Source organism: Oryzias latipes, chromosome 12 (genome assembly GCF_002234675.1).
Source record: "Oryzias latipes chromosome 12, ASM223467v1".
Lineage (NCBI taxonomy): Eukaryota > Metazoa > Chordata > Actinopteri > Beloniformes > Adrianichthyidae > Oryzias > Oryzias latipes.
In genome coordinates, this window is record NC_019870.2 from 24,700,947 (window position 1) to 24,719,882 (window position 18,936).

Below are 18,936 nucleotides of genomic sequence, written 5' to 3' on the forward strand. Positions count from 1 at the left end.
ATTAGTATTACTACTTTCTGAATGTCGTTTTGCTGCCACAGATAAATGAAATTTATCTATCTATCTATCTCTCTATCTATCTATCTATCTATCTATCTATCTATCTATCTATCTATCTATCTATCTATCTATCTATCTATCTATCTATCTATCTATCTATCTATCTATCTATCTATCTATCTATCTATCTATCTATCTATCTATCTAAATAAAGCAAATTAAATAATTGAAGGCTTAATACTGTAAACTTCAGATCCAGATTTCCTTAATTTACTTACTAACAGTCAAAAACCTGCTCATTTCTTTCTAAGTAAGTGCTTTATTCAAAGGTGGGGAATCAGACAGGTGATGGAGCTCGCAAAGAACTCGACAGAAGTGGATCTCCAAATACATTAGTGTACGACGCTTTGAGAAACTGCACATAGTTCTGAAGGCTTCTGTTGGTTCCATCTGACTGCTCCAGGCGATCCTTCATGTCCTGCATCCGGCTCTGGTACCGCCTTTCTGCCTAAACATGGGGGAAAAAAATCTTTAAAAAAATCTGGTTCAGAGACCTACTTAAAGCATAACGTTTATCAATTTAAGTCCACACCTCCTCCTTGCTGCGTCTGAGTTGAGTTATTTCAGAGGTTATTCTGCTAAGCTGGGTCTCCAATTCCAGGATTTTGCTCTGCATGGAGCGTTCTTTGGTGGCAGCACGTTCTCTAGTCTCTGCAATCTGTAGAGAAGAGAATTATTTTTTCAAATAATGGTAACATTTGTTTTACATATTTGGCATATTCCTTAATTGCAACAGTACTACTCTATTATAAAAAAAACAAAAACACACAAGCATCTTTAAAGGGCAAATGCTTGAGAAAGATTTGCAGAACATACAAAAAAACTTCTATAAATTGTGAGAAAAGTTTGCCACTTTTAGAAAATCTGGAATGGTTTCTAGCCCACAGTCTGATGTTTGTTACAACAACTGCTGTATTATAACTGTAGGAACACAGCAATGTATTACATTTGCAAAACATTTATGGGCACCTTATATTTTTCTTTTCCAACCAACCAGCATTCAGTTTTTAAAACATTACAGATGCACTTAGTAAACTCCAGCTGCATTCCAGGAAACGCTTCTTCCTCAGTGACCTATATCTTTAGTTGTGTTTAACTTGTTAGCTCTAGTGTCGAATCTGGAGATTTACCTGCTGCCGAGCCTCATCCACGGACTCTTCCAGCTTCCGGCTCAGCAGGGAACATTCTCTTGTTTTTTCTTCCAAACAGAGCTGACTGCTGTGAAGCGTCTTCTCCCGTTTGCCAACGACTGCAATCAGGTCACTATTTTGAGCTGCAGTCTCATCCATCCTTCTGATTGAGCACCAACGGAGAGAAACCAGGGACAACAATGAGGAGTGGCTACCAATGGTTAAATACATGTATGCCCACGGGTGCTGGTGGTTTCTGTATTTCCTTATATACGCCACTGACTATATGAGAACTGGACTGAGTGACCCGTCTTCCCTCGCGTTCCAAACAGGAAGTACCGGTACCCGCTGTCTTCAAGAAGCCAAAATCACTTAGAATTCTATCCAAAATCTGCCCTGCTTTGGAGAAGATTTCCGTTTTCAGGTGTGCAGGTTGTTTGTGGAGCCGCTTTTAGATGAAATTATTTTCTTGCAGACTCTACACTCTTCCTTTGTATTATCAATGAAAGAAAACTGGTTTTAGATATTGCTTCTTCATTTCTCCTCTTGCTTCATCTCTCTGTCTCTCCTTCATACTTGGTTTGTGCTGCTGCTGTGTGTAATGAACTCGGCGCACGGCAAACACCTACTGACCAATCACATGCAGTTTCAAGAGAAACAAAGTATGAGAGGGTGAATTAAGTTAAAAAATAAACAAATAGCACAGCTCCCAGTGTGGAGCCGGCTCTTTAAATCTACTTTATTTCAATGTTCTTCCAAGCTAGCAAAATTTTAGTCCACAGAGTAATAAAAAAACTGTTTTTCACCTTAGTAAAAACATTGTTTAGACTTTAAACATTTATTGTAGAAACAACTTCACTGAAAAAACTGAGTTGACTCAATAATTTTAGAAAAACTGAAAAAAGAACAAATTAAAAGAAAACAATGTATCAGATAAAAGTCATAACATGACACTGGGATCTGTAGGAAGTGGAATGACCTTTCCAAAGTTTCCACTTGCTGCTGAAGCTTTCTGTTCTCCTCCAAGAGAACCTGGTTCTTCTGTCTGAAATGTTCCACTTGGCTGCTTTTGGCCTCCATCTTACACAAAATCAAGAGAACATTTTTTTTGATAGCTCGAAGGGTGAATCTAGCTTCCATTAGAATGCTTTTACATGAAAACTTGCAACACTTTAAGGATAAATTTGACTGATTTTACCTTTAACCGCAGATCTGTCAGGGTGGTGCTGAGCTCCAGGTTCTGCCTCTCCTGGGCATGCACCCTGTCCTGGGCCTCCTGAAGCTGCACCTGGGAGCGTTTAAGGGCCTCTGGAAGAGGCTCTAGCCCTTCCAGCTGGCCCAGGAGATCCCTGCGCACCTGCTCAATCTCCTGCTGCAGCTCCCTCCTCACCGCCTGGGCCCCCTGCTCTGCCTGAGCTAGCTTAGCACAATACTCATCAGCCTCCGCCCGAGTTTTAACAACCTGCACACAGTCAGTTCAGAAAGTAAAACACCTGTCTCTCACTATGACCACAGTCAGAGTGGTTGTGGTTCAGTGACGTGCAGTGAGGTTGACTGGTGGTGAGGCACTGACTGCTCTAGTCAGGTTTACAATTGCAAGAACTGAATATTTCACCATTCATCCAACAGCAGGTAACAGCATAGAAGATACACACAAGAACATATCTGTCCTACAGAGAATATTTATTTTACGGACATGGATAGAACATTTTTCTCGTGTATAAATTATTCATATATACTTTAAACAGTTAAAGTATACAGCTGTGTTTAGCACACATTTCATTTTGACCCTCTGTAACTTTTTCTAGTATTTTTCCAACTTCAATTTCTGGTTCTTTAATCAGTGTTATCAATGGAAAATACAGATGATTCTTTCTCAAAAATCATTAATATCATTTTACTTTTAGGAAAATACCATATCCACTGTTGCAAGTGGAGAAGTTCCAAGCCCTCCTTCCCAGGTTTTATTAACACATTTTTTAAATTATATTATTCCTCACTGAAAAGATTACAATCCTCGGTAGGTGTTAAAATAATATCTAAAAACAAATTTCCTTGTGGCTGTTATTCTAGTTTCTGTCCTGTGCTATCATTTGGCTCCTGATATTTTTTATTTTATTTTTTCTAAGTGTCCTAACACTATATGTAGATGACATCTGAGAGTATTATCCCCCCCCCCCCCCCCCCCCCCCCAGTGAGTGTTTATTTCATAATCATGTGTTCATCCTCTGCTGGAGTTTGTATTTGTCTTTGAAAAGCTCAATTAAAAAAAAATAAGTGTTATCAATGTTGTCTGTGAAAACAATCATAGAAATAAAACTTTTACGCCTAAAATTTAGTTTTACTTACATTTTTTTCCACTTACTCCCATGTTATTTTCACAAAACAAAAATTAAATTAAAAAACGTGTTTGGGCTTATTTTTTGAGTCCTTGCGCCGATCCTTCTCCACAAAAGTCTTCCTTTTTTGTCCCTTTAGTTTAAATTATGGCCAATGAAGAAAGACGTCCTCTGTCTGTTCTGTTTCTACTGCAAAGCAGCTGTCAGCTCACGTCTGCCCCCTGCTGGCGAGGCTCGCCTCTCCAGCAGCCTTTTCTCCGCAAATATAGCCAGCGCTCTGAACGCACGTCTCTGTTAACATTGAGTCCTGCAGTCTGACATCAGGCGAAGCACTCAAGAGCCTCACTTGGAGTTTCCGCTCCGTCTGTGATCGCGCAACACTCAAATTCGGCGACTTTAACCTCAGAAACTGTGGAAAACATGTCGAGTTGACTGAAAATGTATCTTTAACACGGATCAGTGGAAAATAATATTTACTTAATGAACGTTTTTCTATTTTATCACAATGACAGGTGAGGCCGAGCCTCACGTGCCTCATCTGACCGTACGCACGTCACTGATGTGGTTTAATGTAGCTTCACATACCTGCACCTTGTAACTGTCCAACAGACTTTCATATTGTCTGATTGAAGCTTTCACTTGCTGAATCTCCAATTGAGACTGGGCCAGCCTTTCCTCCACTGCAGACGCTGTGTCCTAAGATGAACAAACAACATCAGCTAATGAGCCATATCTAATTGGGTTAGAGGGACAGCCCATCCATTTGATCTAATATAATTTAGTTAAGGCAAATAATGAAAGTAGGAACGAGACTTTCGTTTAAAAATCAAGCAATGAGTTTTCCGTGTACTGTGCATACATCTCTATGCAGACTGTTTCACCTTGAGAGCCTGGTTCTCCAGTTTGATGGTGGTGTTCTCCGTGGTGACATGATGCATCCGATCCAGGAGTGCATCTCTTTCTGCTCTATTCTTGTCCTCCATACTCTGGAGTTGCTCTGTCAGATCTGCTAAACGACTTATATGACACAAAACGTTTGATTTCAGGCATAATCTGTACAGTGAAATGCATGCAGGAAAGATGATTAAAGTCCAGTTTCTATGACTCAACTTCAAGACAACCCTTCCAGGATGAATGAGGAATGCAGAGGAAAGGTTCTTCATCGACATGCAGAAAAGGTTTTCATTGTTAAAATACAGGGGGGCAAAAAAGTATTTATTCAGCCACCAATTGTGCTAGTTCTCCCACTTAAAGAGATGAGAGAGGCCTGTAATTTTCATCACAGGTATACCTCAACCATGAAGACAAAATGAGGGGGAAAACTTTCAGAAAAATTAAATTGTCAGATTTTAAAGAATTTATTTATAAATTATGGAGGAAAATAAATATTTGGTCACCTTCAAACAAGCAAGACTCCTGGCTCTCACAGACCTGTAACTTCTACTGTAAAGAGGATCCTCTGTCCTCCACTTTTTAACTTTATCAATGACATCTGTTTGAACTTGTCTATATAAAAGACACCTGTCTACAACCTCAAACAGTCACACTCCAAACTCCACTATGGCCAAGACCAAAGAGCTGTCTAAGGACACCAGAAATCAAATTGTTGCCCTGCACCAGGCTGGGAAGACTGAATCTGCAACAGTTAAACAGCTTGGTGTGAAGAAATCAACTATGGGAAGAATTATTAGGAAATGGAAAGATAGATCCAAGACCATTGATAATCTACCCTCTATCTGGGGCTCCCCGCAAGATCTGTGGGGTCAAAATGATCACAAGAACGCTGAACAAAAATCCCAGAACCATACGGAGGACCTAGTGAATGACCTCAGAGAGCTGGGATCAAAGTAACAAAGGCTACCATCAGTAACACACTACGCCACACGGGACTCAAACCCTGCAGTTCCAGACGTGACTCCCTGCTAAAGCCAGCACATGTGCAAGCCCGTCAAAAGTTAGAGAGCATTTGGATGATCCAGAAGAGGATTGGGAGAATGTCCTATGGTCAGATGAAACCAAAATAGAACTTTTTGGTAAGAACTTTACTGTGTGAAGGAGAAAGAATTTTGGGTTGCATCAGAAGAACACCATGCCTACTGTAAAGCATGGGGGTGGAAACATCATGCTTTGGGGCTGTTTTTCAGCAATGGACCGGGACGGCTGATCCGTGTAAAGGAAAGAATGAATGGAGCTGTGTACCATCAGATTTTGAGTGAAAACCTCCTTCCATCAGAAAGGACATTGAAGATGAAAACGATCCCAATCACACTTCCAGGGTAACGAAGAAGTGGCTTCATAAGAAGGATTTCAAGATCCTGGAGTCTCCAGATTTCAACCCCATAGAAAATCTTTGGAGGTGGTTGAAAGCCCGTGTTGCCCAGCGAAAGCCCCAAAACTAAACTGCTCTAGAGGAGAACTGCAAGGAGGAATGGGCCAAAATACCAGCAACAGTTTGTGAAAATCTTGTGAAGATTTACAGAAAACGTTTGACTGCTGTTATTGTTAGCAAAGGGTATAAAACAAAGTATTGAGTTGAACTTTTGGTTTTGACCAAATACTTATTTTCCACCATCATTTACAAATAAATTCTTTAAAAATGTGATTTTTCTGGATTTTCTTTCTCATTTTGTCTCTCATAGTTGAGGTTTACTTCTGATGGAAATTGCAGGCCGCTCATCTTTTTTAGTAGGAAAACCTGCACAATTGGTGGCTGACTAAATACTTTTTTGCCTCCCTGTAACACTGAACGTCATCAACACAGCTTTTTTTTAAGAATCACTAAATCATTGACTGTCGGTTACTTTCAACTAAAAAATATTAAAAGTACCGCTCCAATCATCTTTTTTTTTCTGCTCCATATTCACAATGATTTGAATAAAGAAATACTCCGAAATGACACGTCCTCCATCATCTAAAAATGCTACAAGGACCTGTTAAAAACATCAATTTCATTTCAGTGGGTCTTTAGATCCTCCCTTGATACCATTAAGAAAAACATTACTCAGAAATGGAGCTAAACGTATAATTTAACAAAGATGCAAAAATGACTTACCTGTTCAGCAGTGACAGTTCAACTTCAAGTTTCCTTTTTTCCTTTGCTTCCTCTGCATGCCGGCTTTGCCAGCTCTCAGCTGCTGATAAAGCCTCTGCTACCTGCTTCTCCTGTTAAAGAACATTTGATACATACTTTTTTTGTGAAATGGGCTTACAGACACAATCCAGGTGCCAAAGGAAAAACACATCAGTGTGATATAGCCAACCATGTCCAGCAACTGGACACTCAGCTGCCCTGCAGTGGCTTCGCTGTGTTCAGCTCGCTGTTTCTGGGCTCGTGTTGCTCGTTTCAGTGCCTCCCGGTCAGTGCAGGATTGCTGCTTCAGCTCTGCCAGCTGCTCTGTCAGCCGCTCCATCTCTACCTTCTGCTGGAGTGCTGCCCGCTCCAGGTTCTGAACCGTGGGTGGATGTCAGAGTGCACAGATAAATAGAACAAAAAGGAAAAAGAAAAAAGTTTAAATACAAAAGTAAACTTCATGGAACTGACTAAAACACATTTCTCAAGACAGACCTTTATCTGGACAGTAAGACGGTTGTTTTCGGCCTCTTTGCTGCGTAGCAATCTTTGAAGTTGAGCTCTTGTTGACTCCAAACTTTTGGTCAAACCAGCCGAGCTCCTGGCATTTTCCTGCATTTTTAGAGCAGAGTTGTAAACTAATTCAATTACTCCTGTTTTATCTCGATGAACATAACTGCAACACGAAATGCTTCAGAGACACACAGACGTTAAAAGAAAGGGTCACTAAAAGCAGCTGCATGTTATACCTTTTCTTCATCCAAAAGTTTCTTGAGCTGATGAACCTCCTCGTCTTTCTCCTGGAGCCTTTCCACAAGATGCTATGAAGGGAAAAAGAGCCAAGCTCTGCTTATGCATCACATGTCACACCCAGAATAAAAACATTTACAAACAAGCATGCATACTTGCAGATACACATTTAAAAAGGGCCATTTGTATATAAAACGCAGACATTACAAGCACATGCATTCTTCCTTTTTCCAGAACAAAGTGTCTTCTGTTAATGCAGTCTGCTCACAACCAGTACCATTAAGAGGGAGAGGATGAAGCTTTGTGTGTTTACTTAGAAAAAATCTTGAGAAAAGAAAGTATTTCTGTGATTTTTTTCCAAACCAAGTAAAAGCACATTTCTTTTTCGTGTGCCTTTTTGTTGCTTTTGGTTTATTTGTAAAAAGAAAAGAAAAACACAATTTTTGTAAAAAATCTCTTAGTTTTTAAATTCCTGCATCATTCAAGTTTGTGTTTTGATGTTTCTCATCTGAAGCAAAGATGCTTCTTGAATAAACAAATATCAGAGTTTTTGAAAATCGTAAAAAAGAAATAAAAAATAATTTTTTTTCTATTGCTACATCATTGTCCAGCGTAAACCAGTTTGAGTGAGCTGAAGTAGATTTGACAAAACTTACAGTGTTTTGAGCTTCTGTGTCCTCCAGCTTCTTTAGTAAGGCCTTTTTCTGCTGCGACTGCTGGATTGATTCCATCTGCTCAGGGCACAGACACAGGAGGACGTCGCAACACTCACTGTACCATACTGGTTAGAACACAATCACTGTTCTCTTATAAGTCTTTCAAAAAAAAAAAAGAATCATAAATTCCCTCCAAGACTTAATGGTTCCTTTCTTGGGTCTTTGTTTTATCTTTTTCTCTGATGACACCTTTCTGATCTGACCTCTAAAAGACAGTCATGGGTGAGTAAAATGCAGAGATGGATCTTAACTTAAATCCCATTAACAAAAAATCCTTAATATGAAAAAAAGTTAACTGGTAACCTGCCAAAAATAAACCCTTTCTTAGCCCAAAAATAGCTAAGAAAGACATTAGCTGCCTCTGTTACAATACTCAAGATTTAGCAAGTATAGATAACAGATGAATAGATAAACGGATGGATGGATGGATGGATGGATGGATGGATGGATGGATGGATGGATGGATGGATGGATGGATGGATGGATGGATGGATCAATAGATGAACAGATTGATGCATGGACAGATAGAGTACCTGGGATAATCTCTGTTCTCTAAGAAGGTGGCGCAGAGTTCGGCTTGTTGCCTCAAATATCTGCAGTTTCTGGAGCAGCAATTCCTTCTGGTGGGTCAGCGTTGAAGACGCAGAACCAGAGAGCTTTTATAGCACAAAGCAAACGTAAAGTCAGTAAAGAAGCACTTCAGTCAAAGAGAAACTTGTTTTGTAAAATCACTCCACAACAAATTTAGTTGGTTAATACTCACTTCTCTGCCAGCAGAGCCTCGTTTAAAAAGCGATTCTCGCAGCTCTGACACCTGCTCAGCTGCTGCAGCTCCACTGAGCTCAGCTTCCCTCAGTTTCCTGAGCAGAGCATGTTTGTCCTGCTGCAGACTCTCTCTGTCTACCCTGCAAAAACAAGAAAGAGCCAAATGCTCAAGTTTTCTTTATTTTCACAAAAGTACTCACAGCTGTGAAATCGAATCATTTCAACTTTCAATTTTTTAAGCATGATACTTTTATTGTCTTCTTAGCATGGGCTGAAAACCGGTGTATTTATAGGCCTAGATAACAAACGGGACGTAATTCACACTGAAACTAACAGAGATTTAGAAAAAAAAGACAAAAACTGTGTTTAAAAGAGAATCTTTACATGTTGAAGAAGACATTTATTCTAACCCCTTAGCGTAAGTGTGACAAATAATTTGTGTAATTATTAAAAAAAAAAAAAATCAATCACATCATCAATGTCCTATTGTGGGATCAGTAAAAGTTCTATTCTATTTGAAATGTGCTCCGTTTAAATAAATTTGAATGTGGACGCTGACTGGTTTGTCTTGAATTGAAATGGTTTACACTGCAGTAATCAGAGCTCAGTTGGACTGCAAAGAAAATGTTTCTTCTCTAAAAACGTCCACTGAAGACTTCTATGCTGGAAAGAATGGGCTTAAAAACAGAAAAACAAAAACTCAAATCCGTCTTTACCTAAGATTTGCTGTATCAATTCATAAAGTCTTTAAGTCTGTGTCCTTTAGAGGAAATGTTTTTTTCTGTTCCAAAAACATTTTTCTTTTAGTTTATATTATAAGAATTTATTATTATTTTAAATTTCACAATTAATAAATAGTAAATTATTCATTAAAATTGTTTTGCATATGCAAACAAAATTAACTATAGAATAGAAATTTGACAAAAGAATATTTATTAAATCAAATTGTACTAAATCCGAATTTCACTGGAATTGTGAAGTTGATTCAGTAGTTAGGCCCTGAAAGCAGCATTACTGGCTTTTAATTACATGATTGATGCTATAAATATGTTGAAATTTAGACAAGCAAAAAACTATTCTCACAGCAAAATGATCTGAAGATTAACAAGTGGTACTTCGTAGAAGAAATGCTTCTAGAGGATCAAGATGTTTTCAAAATTCCTTTTACCAAAGAATTTGTTGATTTGACTATGTTAGTTAAATATTATACCAAAAGACTTTTTTTTTCCTCAAACAGCAAACTCTTTGATAGTATAACCACCAGTTGTGCTCCGTCTCCTCCAGCATCTTCTCCATGGATTGGCGTAGTCGTGTGTTCTCCTTTTCAGTCTCCTCCAGCTGCTCGGTCACTTCCGCCAGCTCCTCCTCCTGCTCAGCAATCACACGCTGGGAGACGTTGAGCTGCTCAGTCTGACGCTCAAGCAGGTGATCCTTCTTCTGCAGTTCCACCTGTATGCACAGTTCACGCAAGGACGAAAAACAAAACACAACCCGCAGATTACCGAAGACTTTGCTTTCTTTGAGTTTGTAGTCTGATCAAAATGAACAGGTGTTGTTTCAGTAAGTTCACTCCAGTATAACGTTGAAAATAAAACAGATTTACCCAAACAAAAATGTAAATAAAAAAAAAAAAAAAAAAAATGTTTGACTTTCCTCTGTATGTAAAAAAATGTATTTTTTTAGACAAAATAAAATAAAAAGCTATATTTTTATTTATTTTTTCTTAAGAAGGATGTGAATATTAAAAGAAATTTACATAAAAGTCTCACCAGAATATAATTTTCTTGCATTTACCCTGAAGTTACACTAAGATTCAAATAGGAAATCTTGAAAAAACGTAACTAATTTTGCATTATGTTAAGCATAAAAAAAGATTGTTTTTTTTAACAGAAACAACTTTTCCAGCTTGGTTTATGAAACATTTTCCCTGATATGAAGTCTAGCTTGGATCATGTGTTGGTCAGATGCAAACGGAAGTGTTTAGATGTGAAACAGGCCAGAAGCATACCTCATTTTTCAGAGAGCTGATTTCAGTCAGTAAGCTGTCAATCTTTCTCTCATACTGGCTGATTCGTCCTTGTAGATCTTCTTCTTTCTCTGATGTGAGGTCAGCCAAACGCAGCACAGGCTGGCCCGGTTCTGGTTCTGGCTCCGGCTCAGCGACTGGTGGTGTGACCTCCAGGCAATGTGTTGGCCCCTTAATGCAAAAGGGTCTTAACAAGTCTGACAGCCAACAAACAAACCTGTCATAAAGATGTTAAACTCACAGTGGATAGAACAGAGGTGTCTTTTTGCCAATGGCCACATACTGATGGGAATTAAAACGTTAAAATACTTTTTTATATTTTTTAATTTTAATTGAAGATATTTTGTCAAAACAATATTTTTTCTAAAGATATTCTGGTCTAGATTTTAACTACTGTTTTTGGATTTGGTTTATAATACTGTAAATGAAGATACACTTTTTATTTACATCGACAGACAAATGTCGATGTAAACAAATGACGCCATTATAATTTATCCTAATCATAAACAGACATATTTGCACTTACAGTAAAGAGCACATGAACCCATAAAATGTGAAAGTTTGATTAATTGCTTGAAAGGGAGTCCAGCAAATGTATGCAGCCCCTCTTTGAACCAAGACTTTTATTTTTATGAACTCAGTTTATTAAAATTACTAATGTTTATTGACAATTTTTTTTATCTTATTTTGATGATATGCAGAATGTGTTTGCGTATTCCTTGTTTTACATTTTTTGATTGTTTTTATTTTTATTAAATGAACAATGAAAGGAAAACAGTAGATGTTTCTGAGTCAGTATTCCTCCCAGTAAAGGAGAAAACACTTGAAGCCCTGTAAATAAATAATACTATAACCTGTAATACACTACAATAAATGGTTAATATTGTTTATTAATGTATACCGTAGGGAACTATGTATTTTAGACCTTTTTGCAATTTAATCTATGTTATGTTAATTTTATTTCATGCAATTTGATGTTAATAATGTACTTTTTTATTTCATTCATTTTATTTTATTTACAGTCTCCTGGTGGCTGGCCATGGTCAGCATGGGACAGAGGATAAAAAATTAGCTAAGGCTAAAATCCTGCATGTTTACAGACTTTCTCTATTTGCGGGCACTCCACACTGTTTTTGTATGGATTTTCCCTTTAATACATAAATACAAATATAAATACAAATAACGTTGGGATAAAAAAGGTTTTGGACAGAAATGATGCAGACAGAGAGTTTTCGTATATTCAAGACAAATATAGAAGACAGAATTTTGTTTGTTGTGGTTACGATTGCTCGCATGAGAAAATGGTTATTTTAAAGCAGGGGATGAGAATGGGCTGTTACCTCCCATTTGTATGAAATTCTCTTTGTGGATGTCTTTCCTGGTGGGATCCAAGGTCCTCTGGTTTTGACGTTAACAGTGGGGCGAAGGGTTACTTTGTCATCCTTCACCGTTCCCTTTAAAAGACAAGGTAACACCAGATAGAAATCAGACATCAGATTGGTAAAAAAAAAAAAAAAAACTTAACTGTACAAATGAAACAGACATGTAAGTTTTAAAAAAGATTTTCAAAAATCATTTGTTTACTTTAAACAGACTGGAACAGAGCAAACCTTTGGGATCAGAGTAAACTAGATTTTAACCTGAGGTCTCCTGGCAGGACTTTTCCTTTGGCTCTTCACGTGCACATGGACTGGAGTGGTTTCACTGACGTGCACATGGATTGGAGGTGAGCTTGAACGAGTTGGCATCGTCTTTCTCTGTGGAACAAGATTTATGTCTTCAAAGAACACAAGTACACAAAATATCACAAGAGAAAAGAACAAAAACACAAAAACAAATGAGGTTTTAACACTGCAAATATGTCTTTGAGCACTGAAAGAAAAATATGGACAAGATATTGTTGGTACTACTCAGCAAAAAGTAGTACACTTTAACTGTATTTCATTAAGTATACATTAGTAAAAGTAGGCTTTAGCAAGTAAACTATGGAGCATGTACTTGTGCAGAAAGTATACTAACTAAATACTGCTTCAGACTAAATTGTAATATTTTAAGTTTATGATATATAGATAGTATATATATAAAGTAAACTTTCTCGTAGTATAGACTAAGTATACTTGTAGTACACCAAATAGACTACTTAACCATCAGAAAAAAAGCTTTTTAAGACTCATCAAGAGTGTACATGAATGCATAACTGTTATTTTTAAGCAAAGAAGCGTGATGAGGAAAAAAAGAAAAGAAACTTTAAAGCTAATATCTTCTTCTTGAACAAATCATAGGAACAATCTCAGCGGAAGTCTATAATCTACACAAAGTAGACTATTTTTGTAGCTTTAATCTAAACAAACGCAACAAAAGAGCATTGCACACAGATTCTAGCATATTTTAAGGCTCCTGAATGTGTTTCTGTCGATAGTGGATAAACATTTATGACCAAGAAATAAAACAGCGACTAGTTAACCGTTAGCAGAACAGCCTAACAGCGTTTATAGTTTTTCGAAGGCATAAAAGTTCAACTTACCATAGGCGAAACTAAACTGTGTTCGTTGGAAGATAAATAGCTTTCATTTGCTTATTTTGTGTGTTTGTGTTTTGTTTTTTTACACGCTTATCTGGTTGGATATCTTTCTCATTCGGTTAGAGTAGAAGCTCGATTAACTTGGAGCAGGAAAGCTAAGTCTCGTGTGGTTGGCTAGTTTAAACCACGTGGTATGCACTTCGGCCAACGATTGGAGCAGAGACAGCATGCTATCGTTGCTAAGCGACAACGTCAACAGGACATCACGCGAGAAACGAGAGGGACTGGCATGACTGGAAAAAAGAAGACGATGAACACAAGTATATACAGTTACCGACCACTTTAATAGGTACACATTGTTAGACCCCCTATTGCCTTTGGAACTGCCTTAATCATTGGTGGCACATATTTAACAGGGTATTGGAAACATTCCTCAGAACGTTTGGTCCATATTGACATGATGGCATCACACAGTTGCTGCAGATTTGTCAGCTGCACATCCATGATGCCAATCTTCTGTTCCACTACATCCCAAAGGTGCTCTGTTGGGTTGAGATCTGGCGAAAGAGACTCCAATATACTTTGATTCCTTTATTCTGAGGCAGGAGCCCCTCTGGATGATCGGAGTACATCTTTAATGAATACTTTGCATGTTCTTGCTTCTCCCTACAGGAGATGCATGATTGACAAAACCATTTTTTTTTCTTTGATAATATATATGTAAAGATGAAGAACAGTTTTACAGGGTATTGTGTTTAAGCACTTTAAAATGTAGTTTTTTTCACCATTTCTGAAAATTACCTGTGGCACCATAGCTGTTATGGTTGGCTCTAAACCAAAACAAGGAAAAAAGGAGACAAAGCTGATATTACTAACACACACAACATGTTTAATAAGGACGTAGTATGATGGCCACATAACCCCCAAAGACTATCATCAGGACCTCCCCAGTTCTTTAAGGAAATTGTTCTTTCCCTTTGTGGCCTCGTCCAGAGCTTCAGGGTCCACGCTGACTCTTAAAGCACGCTGCTCATATGCTGGTACAGGTACTCCACCCCAATGAGCTTCTCTGAGTGAAGACAGAGCTTAGGTCTGTTTAGAGGCTGCATTCTTGTAGATTGATATGTCAGATTTACAGCTCTGCCCTCTTTTGTGACTGTTCATCCTTATATCCAGCATGTTTGGGGAAATCCTTAACCATCTGAAGACCTTTGGCTCTTCTGGTTAAGGACATGCTTGAGGTGGCCACTGTAGAGGCGGCAGAAGTTTCTCAGCAGCAGCCAGACATGCAGCAGGTGCTGCACGGTCGTCGTTCCACCCCACCATCTATTAGACATATTTTGGTCTTGGAGACGTCCCTGCGGGAACTGTGTTATCATCAGTAGTTAGGTGGGAAATTGCACATAAAGTCCAAGTTTCCAGATTTGTGACAATGAACAGTCCCTGCAGTTATCTGGGACAAACTGCAGCAGGTGGAGGTGCTCCAGAAAGGTGGAGCCTCTCGTATGGCGATAAACTGGCACGGTGACCCCACCTTTAGTCAGCCTTCCAGTCTCAGTGTCAAGCTGCACCTCTGGCCAGTCTTGAATGCAGCTAAGGTGGAACCTCTGAATGCTCCAAATCTCCTTCATGCAGAGAGCATCCAGCAAAGGGATGTCCAGGGTGCCAGTTCCTGCCGGGCCACTGAAGGTGTCCAAAAGGTTCTGAAAGAGGAATGTCAAGTTGAACAACCAGCTAGTTTCAGGACTCTGCAATGTGTTTCATGATTTGCTGTTGTGTTTCATGACTTGTTCATTTGTTCTAGGATTTGTTGTATTTGTATCTTAAATGTAAGCGTATCTTGCACCTCTCGGCCACCGTACATAATTATTGTTGTTCAATGAATCAGTCAATCAAACTTTGTTTATTAAAAAAAAAAAGCGCTTCTCATACATTGCACAACTTGAAGCACTTTAAAATTTCAAACAAAAACACCACAATAACACACAAAAACACAATATTACTATAAAAACCCAACCCACCCTTCACCCTTCCCACTCGCCTCTGTTAAAACATACGACCCATGACCCCACATACAATGAATACTGATTAAAAGTAATTTCTAAAAGAAATGTAAGGCTTGGCTCTGCTGTGAGAAAACAGGATTTGAGAATTTGAGAATAAGATTAGATGCATAAAATGAAATTAAATACATAAAATAATATTTACTAAAAATAATAGAATAAATAAGCAGATAAGATCAATTAAAAGCAAAATTATAAAGGTGGGTCTTGAGCCTCTTCTTAAAAACCTCTACAGTTTCTGTGGCCCTGAGGTTCTCCGGCAGGCTGTTCCAGAGGCGAGGACCGTAATGGCAGAACGAAAGCGTTATGTATGCTGGTCAACACAATGGTTTAAATAAAGCATCAGTTCAGAGAGAAAGTTCACCTCTTACCGCTTGTTTTTGTCCAGATGATGAAGCTAACATTTCTTTTAAAGAAGCCAGCGCAGTGATATAGAACATTTACCGAAGAGGATTAGGGCCATGGACAAAGAAAAAAAAAGCGCATAGAAAATTCTGACTTTAATCTCAGAATTCTGACTTTAATCTCAGAATTCTGACTTTAATCTCAGAATTCTGACTTTATTCTCAGAATTCTGACTTTAAAGTCAGAATTCTGACTTTAATCTCAGAACTACGGAGGTCTGTGAGCTACTTCCTTCAGTTAGCTTTAGCAGCACTGTGGAGTCATACATGCTGAGTGGAACTAACGAAAATGTCCTCTTTAAGTTTCTCGTTGCGTGCTGAAGTTTACCAGGAGGCCAGTGTGTTAACAGAAGGTGAGTAAAAAGAGATTAATTTAGAATTGTTTAATGAAACGGCGACAGACTATGCTAGCATTTTGTAACTGTAAAACGACTTTTAAAACTACGTATGCTGTTATCGACATCGTCATCTGTGACAGTCTCACGGACGGAGTTTCAAGTTGTGCATTTCTGCACACTGCAGTTGTTTGCATTCACCTACCTTTTTGACTTTTTTACATTTTGACTTTATTACAATATTTAGCTCTCATGCCTCCCTCCACGTCATTTTATATCTTTTTTATCGTCTTATTAGCCGACATGCAGAAAAATGGAACTCCACATGCCAAGACTTAATTTGGAGAAAAAGAAGATGGTTATTTTCTTATATTTTTACTGTGACATCAAGTAAAACTCATACTTTTTAAAAAAAATTATTATTATTAATTAATTTTTCTTTTGTGCAGATTGACCGTGAAGTCATCGCTTTGGAGGACGATGCAGCTCTGGGACAGACACAACACACACAATCACCATTCACACACTTTACATTAATCAACTATAATGCTTTTTGGACTGATGGAAGAAGCTGCCGGAAGGTCATGTATGCAGGAGAACATGCTAACTCCACACAGGACCCTTTTGGGATTTGAAGCCCTCTTGCTATGAGGCACGCCTGCTAACCAGTACGTCATTGTGCTGCTGAGAGAAGTTTATTTTGAAAATAAGACCATTCTAAGTTGGAAGCAGTTATTAGAAACAACATTAATTTGAGTTTATTGTTTCAATCATGGTCAATTGGAACATACTTCCTTCAACACAGGAACAGCACATATATAAAGAAACAAAAATAAGTCACAATCTGAGTATACATCCTTGTATCTTACTTTTCATTATACAAACTAAACAGTTAATGCTTGAAATGGGAAGAGAAGAAGCAAATTTATTTAACACATTCCCTATTATAATATGCATAACTTAATGATAAATTGTTGCTATGTTATAAATTTTAAACTGTAATGTTTCTATAAAAATGTATGAATAAAGGTCTTTCTTCTGAAATGTTTTTGTATGAATTTATAGGAACCATAACACCTTTTTTACCATGTGTGAGTTAAACAGGAGTTGCTAACATTATTTAAAAGGTCAGAACTAACACATGTAATGCAAGTGGCTGAATATTTCAAAAGGAAACAATTAAATCATATAATGGAAATTCAGTTGATTTAATACTTTTGATCTTAGGTTACTATTATTTGATGCATCTGTTATGGAAATACTGAAAATTAAAAGTAAATAATAAAATGAGAAAAAATGTGTTTAGTTATACATATTTCTTTAAATTTCACAGAAGAAATAAGAGGCCGGGATAGGCTCCAGCAGCCCCGTGATCCCAAAAGGGACAAAATGGGTTCAGAAAATTAATCAGAAATAAATTCAAATTAAAAGGAAAAGGTATGTCAGTTATCTGCAGGTATTCTCAGATATGTACTATCGCACATATAAACAAGAAAAAACGACAAAACAGTTAAATTACTTTGTTACCATAGCTCCATTAAAAACGACAGATAAATAAATAAATGTGCTTAAAAATAATAACAAGAACAAGTTTCCAGTGTCTAATGTAGAGTCTAGCATCTGATGGGAAGAAATCTCAGCAAAAGAACTTCTTTCTGCAATGACATGTTGCAGACTCCACAGGAAGGGATGTGAAGTGTCATTTCTATGGAGTCCTATACTGTTCATAATTAAATATTTAATTAAATAAATAAATATGAACTCATACAAATACACAATCAACCAATAAATCTCTTATATATATATATATATATAAAAGATCATGAAATTGTGAAAAACCTGCACACTGATTTTAAATTAGCCATTATATTATTCAATATATTTCATTTTGCTTTAAAAACCTGTTCATTATTTTAAAACAGCATTTTAAAATATTCATTTTATTCATGTGGAATATTATAATTCTACATCTTTTTTCAGAACCTTGGATTTCAAAATCAATATTTTCCAAAGTAGCTTTGTTTTTATTTCATGTTGCTGTTTTTCACAATGACGTATTTATTTCATGAAGAGCTTTTTCAGGAGAATGAGTCTGTCAATCAAACTAGACAAGGCGGAGACACTTTTGTGATTGGCTACTCCTTTACTCAGACACGAGCAGCTGCACCCTGACTACATCGATCGAAGATACTTCACCAAACGTGACGGCGCAATGCACACTCCTCAACACTAGGGGGAGTACGCACCTCAACACATCCACAGTGTTACACGAAATTGGGAAGTTTTTGTTCTAAATTTGTGGATAAAAGTGGCTTTGGGCAAGTGTGTATAATTCAGGTGGTTTTGTGGTCGCTTCTGCAATTTTCATCTTCTCATTAACATCTAGTAGTGGCCTAAGTTAGGCTGGGTGGTTGTTGGAGTTCCACAAAACGTCTATGAACTGGAGTTCCATGAACGCAACATGCCGCGTGTGGGATGGGCTACCAGCTAATGTTTTTAGCCTGATAGCCACATGGAGCAGTTTCCTGCGCTTGTCTCAGTAAAAATGCATGGATGCACAATGTACATGGAGTGTTAAAAGATCAGGTTGATTTATTTTGAATAGTTTCACATGATAACAATGTTTCCATTTTTGAGTTTATGAGATCAATTCCAGAGAGTCTCTGCTTCAGCTCAGCGCAGTCACGTCTTAAATTACGTGTAAATCAGAGCGCCCAGGCAGTGCGAGAGTGTATGTGTGAGCGCACGTTAAGGGTC

The 18,936-nt window shown here is 37.8% G+C and overlaps 1 protein-coding gene and 1 long non-coding RNA gene across 5 annotated transcripts; one reads left to right on the forward strand and one right to left on the reverse strand.

Moving 5' to 3' along the window:
- Positions 1-299: 299 nt before the first annotated feature.
- On the reverse strand, positions 300-13,569 carry LOC101172258 (outer dense fiber protein 2). Of its 4 annotated transcripts, none has more exons than XM_023960875.1 (19): positions 13,381-13,569; positions 12,497-12,613; positions 12,197-12,310; positions 10,839-11,027; positions 10,092-10,279; positions 8,829-8,970; positions 8,599-8,721; positions 8,006-8,080; positions 7,349-7,420; positions 7,095-7,211; positions 6,790-6,975; positions 6,582-6,691; positions 4,411-4,546; positions 4,115-4,225; positions 2,389-2,652; positions 2,170-2,270; positions 1,191-1,350; positions 593-718; positions 300-508 (listed from the first exon to the last, which is right to left on the reverse strand). In XM_023960875.1, the coding sequence occupies exons 1-19, from the start codon at positions 13,381-13,383 to the stop codon at positions 338-340; spliced, it is 2,505 nt and encodes an 834-aa protein (XP_023816643.1). In that variant the 5' UTR covers positions 13,384-13,569; the 3' UTR covers positions 300-337. The 4 variants fall into 4 exon arrangements, with proteins under 4 accessions (XP_023816643.1, XP_023816642.1, XP_023816644.1 ...); XM_023960874.1 differs by having other exon boundaries at positions 1,191-1,353; XM_023960876.1 differs by having other exon boundaries at positions 1,191-1,353; positions 12,497-12,633; positions 13,381-13,568.
- A 2,459-nt stretch (positions 13,570-16,028) lies between these two features.
- LOC105357309 lies at positions 16,029-17,757 on the forward strand. Its single transcript, XR_002874344.1, has 3 exons — positions 16,029-16,197; positions 16,478-16,537; positions 16,629-17,757. It is a non-coding gene; the product is annotated as an uncharacterized LOC105357309 (long non-coding RNA).
- The last annotated feature ends 1,179 nt before the right edge of the window (positions 17,758-18,936 follow it).

Excerpts from the sequence above, each read along its gene's own strand:
- LOC101172258 (XM_023960874.1), bottom strand. Across the intron at positions 4,547-6,581 it reads GAACTGTCACTGCTGAACAG|TCGTTTAGCAGATCTGACAG; the intron begins GTAAGTCATTTT and ends GTGTCATATAAG. Across the intron at positions 2,271-2,388 it reads TGACAGATCTGCGGTTAAAG|ATGGAGGCCAAAAGCAGCCA; the intron begins GTAAAATCAGTC and ends ATTTTGTGTAAG.